We start from the raw sequence: 13,982 nt of genomic DNA on the forward strand, positions 1-13,982 counted from the left end.
GTTCTAAAGTACATTTTTTTAAACTTTTTTTGAAGTTTTTCTTCATCTTAAATCAAAAATATAAAATAAAAATGCTAAAAGCATTCACAACTTTTCAGCTTTAATTTATTTAATAATTGCTTCCCTTAAAAATTTTAACTAAATGCAAACTAATAAATTCACTACCGTAACGCTTGGACTGTTTCTCTGCTCATTCAACAAATAACTGTACCTTTACCTGCAACTTCAATGAAAACTAATAATATTTTCATTGAATGCATTTACATCTAATTACCATTAAGAATCATACATATGTACATAAGTACATACATACATACAACGTAAGCGTGCATGTACATACATACATATGTATGTATAATTGTTGTAATTACCTGTATACAAGCGGCACCAGTGGCAGCGTTTGCCTTATCGACGGTCGTAAATTTTGATTGCGTTTCTCCGGCCAAACATGATCAAACTTCAACTTGAGCCCATACTGTGGAATAGCGGTGATTTCGTTTTGCTGCAACTCCTCGAGGTTTGCACTTACAGAATCCATATTTGACTGTTGACTGGCCAACGGTGAAGATAAGCAAAATGACGTGGGAAGAGTTACTAAATCGTAATCAAACTCAATTTAGCCGATTTAGTAAATGGAATAAGCACCAATTGAGATACAAATAATTATATTAATTGTCGTGCAAAGAAATTCTCGCGCAAACCACACAAACACACACACTGATACACTACACTTTTTCACACGATCAAAGACTGGTGGGGAAAAGCAAAAATCAATTTATACAGTTCCCCTTTCACTTAAACAACTTTGCTTTTCATTTACAGTTAATAAACTTATGCACATGAAAAACACGCACTTCACTACGAATATGAAACACTTAATTATGATTATGCGGCTTGAATTTGTGCACAATTCTGCCCCACTAATTGTTGCTTCACTTTTGTGACCAAAATTTTATTTGATGGGAAAATGAACGCGTTTTCTTCACTTTACTATAATCAACCGCATTCGCTTAATTCCACGAAAGAACTAAATTGGCTTGAAATTCCGTTGCTTTTGCAGATTGCGTTGCGTGAGCGAGCGTCAAACAACAACAAAATCAAATGGTTTGTTTTGTTTTGAATTGACGTGGAGCACAGTTGGGGAGAGCACAGTGTCAAATTTAGAAAGCAGAGGTGAGTGCGTGTGTGTGGCGCAGTTTATGTGGCGAACAGCTGTTTGTAGAGTTGCCGAGTTGCCAACTGCCTTTTTAGCGTATTTGTTGATATATAAACTTGGAGATTTCTGATACGATGTGAAAGGAAGATGTTATTTAAAAATAATAAAAAAAAAGTAAATTTAATATAATATAACAACTCTAAACATTACATATAAAAATTTAATAAAAGGAAAGATAATTATCTGAAATCAAACAAAACAAAAAAAAAATAATAATAATAAATAAATTAAAAATATACCATATTATTAAATGAGAAAAAATTAAATATTTTGAATAAAATAACATTTAGTGAAAAAAATTAAAAATAAATTATTCCAAAAAAATAAAAAATTAAATAAAAATAAATAAAAGCATAGTATAGTTATGTGAAGTAAAAATAATAATAAATAAATAAAATTAAATATATTTTTTGAAATAAAAAAATATTAATAAAAAGAAAAACAAATAATAATATGAAATCAAAATAATAATAATATATAAATAAAATAAAATATTTCAAAATGAAATAAAATGAAATTTACATATTTATTTATTGCTTTTAACTACATGAAGATAAAAAAATAATGATATTTATTATATTATATATATATTATTAATAAATTAAAAAAGGAAAAAAATATAAATATTTTTTATTATTAATTATATAATAAATAAATAAAAAATTTGAATGAAAATTAGTTCTGTGAAAAATAATAAAAATATAAATTAATAACTGAGTAGATATAACAAGTTATTTTATTTAAATTAATAAAAAATAATAATTAAATAATTAGTTTAAAAAATAAATAAAAAGAAAACTAATTATTTGAAAAAATAAACGAATGAACTTATAAATAAATAAATGAAGAGATATAACTTAAAAAAAAAAAAATAATTAATTATAAGGAAAGGAAAATAATTAAATTACAAAATTAGTAAAAGGAAAAGTGAATAGTTTTATTTTGTATTAAATAATAATTAATTATGTGAAAAAAATAATAACAAATAAGCAAAAAAAATATTAAAAGAAAAATTAATTATTTAAGAAAAAAAAAATAAAATTATGAATGAATAACTAAACAGATAGACGAAATTATTTTTGTTTATTTATAGTTCTTATTCTGAATAAAAGTACAATTAGTTACGTAAAATAATCGATAATAATTAATTAATTAGTTTAAAAAAATTAATTTATAAATGACAATATATACAATTTGTTTTTAATAAAAGAATAATTAATTATATGGGAAAGGAAAACAATGCAAATAAATTTATAAAATCAAATAAATAAATAAACGACATTAAGAAAGGAAGAAAAGGCGAATACATATAATATTTTTATTATAAAAATTGTACTTACCTTGACCTTATTTTTTCAAAAACTGTTTGTTTTTTTAAATAAATATTTTTTATTTGTTCGATTTTATGACATGCATACATTGTTCAAATTAAATGCTAGGCTTATTTTAAATATTTTTTTTAATAAAACCAAAAGCTTTATGCATATACAAATAATTATAAATACTATCCATAGATATGTATGTAAAAATTAACTTAAAAAATTATTTACTTTGCTATTGGCTGTGATTACATGAACAACTATGGTTAGCTAACATTTAAAAAATAATTTTAGCGAGCTATTTAAAATATAATTAATAGCTAGAAATTATATTCTAATTAATGTAAAATTAATTAAATTAATTAATTTTTAATTATAGGTACTTAAATTTAATAAAAGTAATTTTAATTAATTAACTAATTTGTATTTACAATGGTTTACTTATATACAATATGCAACGAAGAAGCAGAAAATATTATATATATAGGTACATATAAGTATGTATTTGTTAGGTATAGGTATATATGTACATGCTTAAATAAGTACAATTTGTACGTAACATAACGGTTCTTAACTCTTATAGGTTTTGGCGACAAATGCTTTTCAAAAATATTTTTTGAGCTTAAATATTAAATATATATCAATAAATAAAATAATTAATTTAAATAAACGAACACAAGTGCAACATACATACTTAGAATTAATGAAAATAATTATGAAATAAAAAATTAACTAAAGCCTCTTCAACGAATTAAAAGAAAATTAAAAACAAAATCGAAATAAATGAATAATAAATAATAAAAGAATATAATAATGAATGAACATAAATTATTAAAAAATATCGTTTATATATATACGTATGTATATACCCACTATAACAATTTACCTACACATACTATATATTATAGTAATCTATATGGTAGCCTAAAAGTATGCTTCGCGCTAAGGGTTAACAATTTTTTACTCGACTTAACTAGTTGCATTCTTAAAATGCAGTCACTGGTTCGTTCGTACGCACATAGCACATACATTTATATGTATATAGTATATATATTTATAAGTTTTAAGTGATTTTTTCTTAATTTAATACATTGAATAGTGGCATACATACATGTATGTAGTTTGTTTCAGTGGAAATTCTAAGTATTGGCAATGATTTAAATGTAGAATAGATAATTTGAAGAAATGCACGAATTTATATATTTAAGCGCCTGTATATATAATAAATTCGACATACTTATTTATAATTCATATATAGTCACATATAAGTCGTTATCGCTGAAATATTTTGTGCCGCAAATCACTTATACATATATGTACATATATGTACAAGTATAACATAACTTTCTGAACTTTAAAGCTCATTTGTAAGTGATTTGCAGATCACTTCTACAAAAGCTTTATTGAGGCTTTCTCGCTTATTCGCAGGTGAAAGTGATTTAAAAAGCTCTAACGAAGCTTTCACCCTTCTTTACAAGTAAAGTGCACACCACTTGTATAAACGCTTAAAAAGTTCCACTTAAACTTATACGCTCCACTGAGGCTTTCACACTTCTTCGCAAGTGATTTAATTTTAATTTGTATAAAAGCTTAAACAGCTTTACTGGAGCGTTCTCACTTGTTCGCAAGTGATTTTATTATAATGTGTAAAAAAGCTTAAAAAAGCTCTACTAAAGCTTTTACACTTCGTTGCAAGTGACGTGCGCCATTTGTATAAAAGCTTAAAAAATTCCACTTTAGCTTTTAGAAAAACTTCAGAAGTTCCACTGGAGCTTTCACACGTCTTCGCAATTGATTCAGTTATCACTTGTGTGTATAAAGTTTCAAAAAAGCGCTACTGAAGCTTTTACAATTCTTCGCAAATGTTTTAGTTATCACTTTTATAAAAGCTTTAAGAGCCCCACTTAAGCTTTCACACTCCTTAGCAAGAGATTTGCTTATAACTTGTATAAAGATTTGTTTAGAAAAAGCTCTACCGCAGCTTTCACAGTTCTTTGTTTGTGATATACACATCACTTGTATAAAAGCTTAAAAAATTACACTTTATCTAATAGAAAAGCTTAAAAAAAGCTCTAATAAAGCTTTCACTTTTCATCGCAAGTGATTTAGTTATCACTTGTAAAAACGCTTTAAAAACCCCGCTTAAGCTGTCACACTTTTTAGCAAGAGATTTGTTTATAACTTGCATAAAAGCTCTACTGAAGTATATATAATTCTTCATAAGTGATTTGCACTTTCATATTTCGTTATAAATTATTTGTTTGCTATTTTTAATTACACATTTGCATTAATTTTCAAATTCCTATAGCGTGTTCGTAAGCGTAAATACATTATGGCAGTGTCGTTCGTATTTTTATCGACTCTAAAAAGTACACAAAGTATTGCTCAAAAGTGGAGGAGTGGTGATCTTAACCAAGTTTTAGTGAAATGAAAATGCGATAATTATTGACTTCATGAATGTTATAAGATTTGAACCAGTTACGACTTCTGAAGTTTTGAAATCGAATATGAAAGCTCAAAAGCTTATCAATTTAATAAGAGATAAAAAGTTGAAAGTGTTTGAGGTTTTTCGAAAATAGAAAGCATATCATTTGAATAATTTAAAAACGTATGCGTCTACTTCTATGAGTTTTTTTTATTGTTTTATAAAAAAATTATGCGTTGTTTGAGAAAAAATATTTCTGAGCATTTTTTATTCTATTTTGTTTTTTTGAAAACATAAATGTTTTCTTGAAATTTTTAATATATGTTGTTGTGATTTTTAGAAGAATCAAAAATCTTTTAAAAAGCTTTAAGCTTTAAAAAAATATATGTTTTTTTGGAAAATATTGTTTTGAGAAGTTTTATAATTTTATAAGTTTTTGCAAAGTTCAATTTTTGCTCGATAATTTTTTATAGAAAACTTGTTCTTTTTTCTCGAAAAATAATATTTTTAAACAAATAAAACGTTGTATAGAAAATATTGTTTTCTAAATTTTAATTTTTTTCTAAAAAAAAAATTTTTGACATAATTAATTATTACTTTTTTTCGGGAAACTAAATATTTTCGATAGTTTTCTTTTACAATTTTTTTATTTTTGTTTAAAGAATTCAAAACTTTTCTCTCAAAAAAATATTTTTGAGACATCTTAATTTTTTTGTGTTTGAGAATTAAATTTTTCCTCGAAATTTTTTTTTTTAATTTTTAAAATATTTAAGGAGTCAGTAGGGTAATCTTTTAAGAAAAAAAAATTTTTTGCATTTTCTTATATCCTTAGAATTAATGTAGAAACCCACTTTACCATTGGAAGGTTTCGAAAAAGGCCCAAAAATAATAATACCACTCGGCGTTCGGAGCGCTCGGGGTGCACACCTCAAATTTTAAACGCGTTTCTCTCAAAACACACTTTTTTAAATTGGCGGACATGATTCCGGTCGAACTACTCAACCGATATTTCTTTCAAATTAGATGCTCTTCACAATGATACATTGCAGCTCACACTCATACACACATATATGCATGTATGTAATAAAAACCCGGCGGTTGAGACAACAAACTCATGTTTATGCCTTAATTAGTCTATTTCGGTATGCTACAGGTCTACCAAAAGGCATCGACGGTCTACTTAAACATAAACGAAAATCGCAGCTACATTTTCAAGCGTTGTCTAAATACTAAAGCATTTCACTGTGACCACTCTCACCTAAACTTCTACGCAAATACATTGCAATCACACATATTCGCACACACAATCACAATCAGTTGTCCACGCCTGTGACCAGACATTCGCTTAACAAAACATTATGCAGCTCGTCCATGTCGATCCAATCGCGTCGCTCCTGACGTATGGACACATTGCGTATGCAGCCTTTGAAGTTTTCGCGGGCGAGCAGCGTGCCGCTGGGAGCGACTTCTGTACGAGAAATAAATATTTTTTTAATTTTTGTATTCGCTTGCCAAACAAAAATATTTACCTGGTAGACCGCCTATGTAAAGCGCCGACTTCGTTTGTACTTTGCTGTTGTTGCGTTGTTGTGTCGATCGCGCTTTGGTGGTCGCCATCTGATCGATGCGTAATGTGATGTGTTCGTAATCGTAAAGCGCCGAAATGTTGTGCCATTTATTGTCGCATAAAGCGTATTTGCTGGGTAGTTCCGATTGTACGCGGAATGGCATGCCATCGCCGAGGTCGGTGGAAAAGATGATCTGCGTGAAAGCGTTGCCAGATTAATGTAAAAATATTGTTAAAATATATTGCAAAAATGTTGAGTCAAAGACTTACATTGCCATTGTTGAGTTCTAACGAGAGCGCTGGAAAACCTGAGGGCTCTGAGATACTTAACAGTGTACCGAAAAGTTCGGAGGTGCGGAAATCGAGCTCGAACTCCAAGTATTTGCCGACATGGAAGTTGCGTTCTGTAAAAGTGTAGTTAGTTAGTAGTTAGTACTCGCAAGAGGTTTAGGTCTAAATAACTGATTCATTTTACAAATTTCATCTATGAAATCCTTTCATCTCAAATTTTTTAAATATCTTATAATACTCACTATATATCGCGTAGGCATCGCCGGGAAAGTATGCACCCTTCTCCACTTTCGGAAAACACTGTCCAACATGCAGATGTTTGCCCGGACGCGCCAGATCTTGCGTGCTATTATTTATGCTCATGCCACGCAGACAACCTTTGAAGGCTTCCAGTCGTTGCAGCAACTCCGTTGGCAATTTAGGCACCTTCTCGGGCAAACCGCCAACATACAGCACATTTGTGGCCGCAATCTTTTTCGGCACCTTCATCTGCGCCGATGTCTTCTGATCGGTTTGTCCAATCTCCACCGACATGGTTACTTTGCGCTCCTGACACAATATCGTCACGTGATGCCATACGCCGTCGTCTAATTTTGCTGTCAATTTCAATTCTTCACGCCGGCGACCGCGCACTATCAAAAGCAGTTGACCGTTCTTGAGCAGCAGCGCTACATAGTGTTTATGCTTCTCCTTGCTGCCCGGTGCTAGGAAGATTAAACCGTTCGGATAGAAGGAGCGAAAACCGAAAGAGATGTGAAAATTACGTTGCCAGAAATTGCGTTGTGGCACTTGAAGTTGGGCGTAACTGTGCGTTACATCGCCGAATTTGAAGGCGCTCGGCTCGTACGAATAGCTGCCGACCTATGGTAGGCGTAAGCGCGTGCGAGAGGCAGAGAGAGAAAGAGAAAGAGGGGAGAAATACATATGTATTTGAGTATGCGGTATTTAGGCGCGTTGAGGAAAGTTTTTGAAGTCAACAATCGCTTCAAAAATGTACCAAAATTATTTATATGACATGATTTTTCTTTCATTGTGTCTTGTGAAGCTTTAAGCCCCAAATGGTTGCAAGTGGAGGAGCTTTCATGAAAGTTTTAGTCGAAAGTGTGATTTTTGTTTTAGCAATGAATGACAGTTATGTATATACAGTTAGCTAAGTGCCCAGATTAGTGTCTGTTTTTAGTTAAACCAGTTACCCATTATTAACAGTCTTCATTCTAATTTTTTATACATTTAAACGCACCTTTACGCATCGCGCTTTTCGGTTAGTTTGAGCTTTTGCTTGCCGTGAAAGCGTTACGTTTTCAAATGGTTAGTTGTTAGCGTAAATTTAGTGAAGCCGAAAATTGTGAATGTTGGTTAGTTTCCAAGAAATAAAAAACCTTTTTCATGATTGTTTTTTGTTAAAAAATAATGCTTTATTAAAAATATGTAAATGAAAATTATTTTAAAATATTTTTTTTTTATTTTATTACAACAACAAATTTTATACAATTCATTTATTTAAGTGCGTAGTTAATATTGGCGAAATGAGGTGAAAATGATTTTGCTTTATATAAAAGTAAATTTAAAATTATAGAATTAAATACAAAAGCTTAAACAAACACAAAAAGGCAATGTGATGAAGGTGAAATATTTTACAAATATTTTATGCGCTTTTAGTTTGTGACGTCATGATAAACTCTGCGTTTTTAATCGATTAACGGTGAAATTAAGTTGAGTTTCGCACAAAATTCGGTGAAAATTTCACTTAAATACTAAATGAAGTTATTAATAATGATAATTAGAATATACATAAATACATATAGAAAAAGTTTTGTTCCTTTCAATGCTCAGTCCGTATGTGACACGTGATAATATGGCATACCATGAAAATTTAATAGTAAACATTGGTGGTAATGAAAAATGTGTAGGTATTTACAAAAATAATTTTTTTTGACGTAGTACCGCAACCAAAAAGTTGTTTTTTAATGCCTCAATAAATTTAATAATTTTGTACATATACATATACATATATATATTATAGCAATAATACAATATGGCCGCTGTTTTCATATAAATTTAACAATTTCGTTAGCGTTCTTCGCTCAATTTTTAGAAATAATAAATGTTCGTTGTGTTTGGGGTACTGAGTTTGGAATTCATTAGACTCAACAACTAAAGTCCTATAAAATAAAAAGAAAATTCATGATAATGCATGTTTGATGATATGAGGCAAGCAAATAGCTACATAGCGTTTAACCCTTAAATGCCTGGCGGTATCTCCAGGCATCTGATGGTTCCTCAAGAGACCATTTAAGTTTCATTTCATAAAATTTAAATTTGTAAACTTTTTATCAACACTTACAACAAATTAAATTGTAATAACGACGAAGATTCTAAATTTTCAGCACTAACTAATTATTATTACTTCTCACAATAGTCACTTGAAAATACAAAATGTTTCTGGAAATTAATTTTTCGATGCACTCTTACTCAAGTCAAAACGTAATTGACTGCAAGGCTCACACACCAGTGACGTGATGTAATATTTAAAAATTTAAATTTACAAAAAAGTAGTAGTTCCTGGAGGAACCGCCAGGCACTTAAGGGTTAAGATATAAGGCTGAGAGCATAGTGGGGTGTAGACCAAGCAAAGGTTGTTGGAAAAGAGCAAAAAGTGAAACAATACGGCATATATATATACATATGTAGGTGTGTTTGTGTTTTCCAATAAAATATCATATTATATTTTGCGTTTCAAAATTGTAAACTAACAACATTACATTGCTCCGCACCGCAATATGTGCTCAGCCTCATAAATTTGAAAAAAATTGAAGTACAAAAAAATAATTTGATGACATTTTACTATATTATTTATAGTCCAAAAATTATATGAATCGAGCTGTTAAATAATCCTTTGTTTAGAATATTTTCTCCGATAAAACTCAAAATTATTTAAACTAACTTAACTTGTTTTGATACGGAAAAGCATGCTTAAATAAAACTCAGTCTAACTTAACCCAAAAAAGACAAATAAAAAGATATTTTCTATGGGAAATGAAGGCAGAGATGATAACTTAAAGGCAAACAATAAAAAATTTAACTTCGGTTGTACCGAAACTGTAACGCCCTTCACAAATAAAAAAGATTTCAAAACAACAACATGATTTTGAATGACTTTGATTACTCAGTTTGGCAGCTACATATATTCTATACTGGGTGCAAATGCATTAATGACTACGATTTAAGGGCATGCACTTGGAATGGCCGGTCACTTCATTGGGAAGGTGCCGTTGTCCAACTGGTTGATGTCCTCATAAAAGTAAAGACTGTCATCACCGCCGTCCAAGAAGTGTGATGGACGGGAAAAGAACTGAGACGAGAAGGCCTTTGTGGCTTTTACTACAGTTCCCATTTAAAGGACCGCAAATTCGGTGTGAGATTTGTGGTGGGAGAGAGACTCCCTCGCCGAGCCCTGGCGTTCACCCCGGCGGATGAACGTCTAGCCACAATCCGCTTCAAAACGAAGCTCTTCAACATATTGCTGATTTGCCGCCACGCCTCGACGGAAGAGAGAGGCCGAAATGCGTGCCGAGTGTAATGCGACTAACAGAAGGTTTCAAGATTAGATCATACTCTTGTAGAACTCTCAGAGGTGATAAAGTAACTGAGAGTATACTAAAATTATGGAGGGAATATTTCTATAACCTGCTGAATTACAGTGAAAGCATAACACCAGGAGATGGTAAACCCGATACCCCAATCGATCATTAAGAAGTTCGAATAGAAATTACTTGTCAGTAGAATACTAAGCGGCGGGGGACAATGAATTTAAGGTTCTTTGCGCACGGGCAACTGCGAACAACGCGGTCTATGGAACGATGAGCTGTAAGAGATAAATAACGACAGCGGATTAAAAGACAGCGGTTACGCTGGCTAGGTCATGTCGTCCGAATGGATGAAAACAGTCCAGCTTTGAGAGTATTCGACGCAGTACTCGCCGGGAGAGGCAAAGAAAGAGGAAGACTCCGTTGAAAACGACCTGGAGAAGGACCTGGCTATACTTGGAATTTCCAATTGGCCAGTGCAAAGAAGAAGGATCTCCGACTTTTTCTTCTGGGAGTTACCGATTTCGTGACAAACTTTTTATAAGGATATAAAAATATTTTCTTTCATAGACTTCGAGCTAACCTAACAGCAGTAGAACTACGAATTTAAACTCACCCTTCTCTCTTGGGAGAGCAGTGAAAATATGACACCCGCTGGCCACGCTCTCATTAAACATATGACTTCCTACGAGACACTATAGTCAAAAATGGAAGTTAAAAGGAATCGCAATATGAGAGCTTCGTTAAAAATAACTCGTCGAAAGGACTGATTGGACTGCTAGTACATTTACTGCCAAAGTTCTTGAGTAGAATTAAGACCAGGCTTGGCAAAAACGTATAAGGGACAAGAATGGTAAATGACTTTAGAAGAGAACATTTCAGAATGCTATTTATTTATTTATTAAATGAAAAATAATAATACAATTATTATCTTACAGAGTAAGTAGCACTAGCTGCCAGGGCTTACGGCTTCCAGAATTCTAAAATTTTATATATTTAACAGTTGGCGTTTCCAGATTTTTGGCAGTAAAATAATGTTATACAGCAGAGAAGTAAAGTGATTATGTGGCTGATTTGACTACAAGGTTACATGAAGAAAGATCCGAGTGGTTTAGTCTTAACTTTTGTATAACGACACCGCTTTAGCCTTAGCAGCTTTAGAAATTAGGGAGAGGTAGATTTAAAACACGAGTTAAGAGCCGGAGAATTTTGGTTAGTGGGGATCAGATTTCATAGAGACACCTTAGGAGATGTGATATTCAACATTTAAGGCTTTAGGAATAGAGTTTATTTTTTACTAATAGCTTAAAATGAATACTAATAATAACCTGAATGCTCAAAAATGGCCTATTGTATATACCGATGGTATAGTACCACACTATGTACCCAATCTCTACAGGAAATGAAAATTTCATCAGCTACAGTATCAATAGCATCCTCTACCCACTACGGAATAAAAATCAAAAGCACTCACCCTTAAACATCCCTCAGGCGATGCGGTAAAGCTCTTGCCAATCATCGGTTCAGTCTTAAGCAGTACATCGATAAGTCCATTTACAGTACCCATTGGTGGCCCGTTCCGGCCGATTTGCACGTTCGAGAAGGCCACCGCCTGGTTCAAGTTGACCGTATGGTTATTGAAGACCACATCGCGTATGGCGCCCTCTAGTTTGATAAAAGTAGGTGCTAGTGGTGTGAACTCCTCATAAGGTGGAGCACCACCGATGTAGAGACCGCCGGCGTCACGTGGCATGCTGACAAGTGTGGGCGCGCCGGTTAGGCTTTTCGTGTCTTGCAACTCATCATCAACCATCAGTTCGAATTTGCGACCAGTTTTAATTAAATTCACCACATGGAATTCACCATCGTTAAGCGTGTTGTTCGAAATGATTTTCAAAAGACTGCGTCCGGAGTTGATCCATACTTGCAGATGACCGTCGATTAAGCTGATCGAATAATTTCCCTTGATGTCTTTGTCGTCGTAGTCCTCAGCAACTTCGGGTGGATAGGCGGAGAGCAATAGTAGGCAATCGGATTGTAAGGTGCGGAAAACGAAACCGGTGTTGGCGCGCTTACGTAGTGACTGGGAGGGAAGCTCGATGTAACCCTGACCTGTGAAGCCGGCTCTGTAGAAGAAGTAGAAGTGTTTAAATTTATAGTTTCATTGTTCAAAAGTGTGTTCCCAATTACTTTGTTATAACTTCCTTGCAAGATGGCTCTACGCCAAAGTGTGTTGAGCCCTCCAGTGGATCGTAAGTTTCTCTGTTGACTTGCACGTCCTTCATACAACCCAGGAAGGGATTATCCGCACCAGGTGCCTTGGAGGTACCCGATTTGAAACCTAGTTAAGAGCGTAAGGCCATATAAGTATTATTAACTCAAAATTTTTTGGAGATTTCTACGCTTACCTGGCGGCACACCGCCCAAATAGTATACCGGCTTCGACAAATCCGGCAACATGTGACTCTTAATGGGCACAGTGGGCGAACCAGTGATGGCACGTTCGTTGTCCACGCGTAAGATACCATTCTCAGTGCCGCGTCTCGGCACGAACTCACGCGCTGCCTCAATCTTAACCCATTTACCCGTGTTGTATTTGTTGGTGGTGTTTATTTCCAATTTTGCCTCATCGCCGTAATCAATGCGGAACATAATGCGTCCACGACTGAGCGTCACCGACACGGAGCGATTCTGGAAAGTAACAAAAATTGCACAAAAAAAATTAATTAAAATTTTGAATCTGGGCTAAACCACTTACATTCTTATCATCAACCGCCAGGAATAGCAGCGCATTCTCATCCAGTGTCTTGAAGGTCATTTGTAGCGCAAACAAATTCATACGATACGATCTCAAACGTGACTTCTTCACCTCCGCATAACCCACGCCATTGAAGTGTCTTGCTATCGAGGTTGATGTGGATTCCTGTGCACCAGTAATTGCGCCGCCACAACGCCCCTCACTAGTGATAAAGTTCCATATGCCCAAGGGACGATTGTCTACCTCCACGTTGTGCACGACAACATTGAGACCCGCACTTTGTTGCATCTCCTTCTGTGACATATCGCTCGGATAACCGCCGAGATGTATGCGTTCGTTGGGCGTTTGGAAGAAGCGCGTATAGCCAGCGTCGGTATTACCAGTTACGGCTTGACCGGGCACCAGCGCGCCATAGTTATTCATGCGCCGTACCAAAAGACTACCTATGTTCAGTGTGCGATTCGCTTCCACATGATACCAGGCGTCATCATACTTGGGATCACGCGTTTGCACTTCCAGTGGATGTGTAATGATGGTGGTGGTGCCGCCAAGGTTCCAAACTAGACGTACGTGCCGCTTGTAGAGTTCGAGTGCGATATAGCGGCCGTCGCTGCCTTGTATGTGCAACAGTGGCGAGTTGCCGTTTCGATTGGGCAGCGCAAATGAAATTTTTATGGTGTTTGAAGTGGAGAGCCCATATAAGGTGGGTAGATAGGTGCGCGAGCATTTCGGATTCAGCGATTCCAGTGAGATTTTAATCTGTAAAGTAAAACGGGTTGAGTTAGCATGTGATGGGGTCAACGCTTTAGCAACACAACT

At 33.7% G+C, this 13,982-nt stretch overlaps 2 protein-coding genes across 3 annotated transcripts in view; both read right to left on the reverse strand.

The window, feature by feature from the left end:
- LOC120767798 (non-lysosomal glucosylceramidase) overlaps nucleotides 1–1,077 on the reverse strand; it is a 39,297-nt gene extending 38,220 nt beyond the window's left edge. For both annotated transcript variants that reach the window (XM_040094064.1, XM_040094063.1), the window contains exon 1: nucleotides 372–1,077. In XM_040094064.1, the coding sequence (XP_039949998.1) occupies nucleotides 372–538 (167 nt within the window). In that variant the 5' untranslated portion in view covers nucleotides 539–1,077. The remainder of the gene's footprint in view (nucleotides 1–371) is intronic.
- A 4,861-nt stretch (nucleotides 1,078–5,938) lies between these two features.
- The window catches only part of LOC120769351 (laminin subunit alpha-1), a 153,985-nt gene continuing 145,941 nt past the window's right edge, over nucleotides 5,939–13,982 (reverse strand). The window contains exons 12-19 of the mRNA XM_040096314.1: nucleotides 13,164–13,922; nucleotides 12,814–13,096; nucleotides 12,596–12,746; nucleotides 11,880–12,531; nucleotides 7,061–7,679; nucleotides 6,798–6,931; nucleotides 6,490–6,721; nucleotides 5,939–6,428 (exon numbers count right to left, since the gene is read on the reverse strand). Coding sequence (XP_039952248.1) covers nucleotides 6,274–6,428; nucleotides 6,490–6,721; nucleotides 6,798–6,931; nucleotides 7,061–7,679; nucleotides 11,880–12,531; nucleotides 12,596–12,746; nucleotides 12,814–13,096; nucleotides 13,164–13,922 — 2,985 coding nt within the window. The 3' untranslated portion in view covers nucleotides 5,939–6,273. The remainder of the gene's footprint in view (nucleotides 6,429–6,489; nucleotides 6,722–6,797; nucleotides 6,932–7,060; nucleotides 7,680–11,879; nucleotides 12,532–12,595; nucleotides 12,747–12,813; nucleotides 13,097–13,163; nucleotides 13,923–13,982) is intronic.

Source organism: Bactrocera tryoni, chromosome 2, assembly GCF_016617805.1.
Source record: "Bactrocera tryoni isolate S06 chromosome 2, CSIRO_BtryS06_freeze2, whole genome shotgun sequence".
NCBI classification, from domain to species: Eukaryota; Metazoa; Arthropoda; class Insecta; order Diptera; family Tephritidae; genus Bactrocera; species Bactrocera tryoni.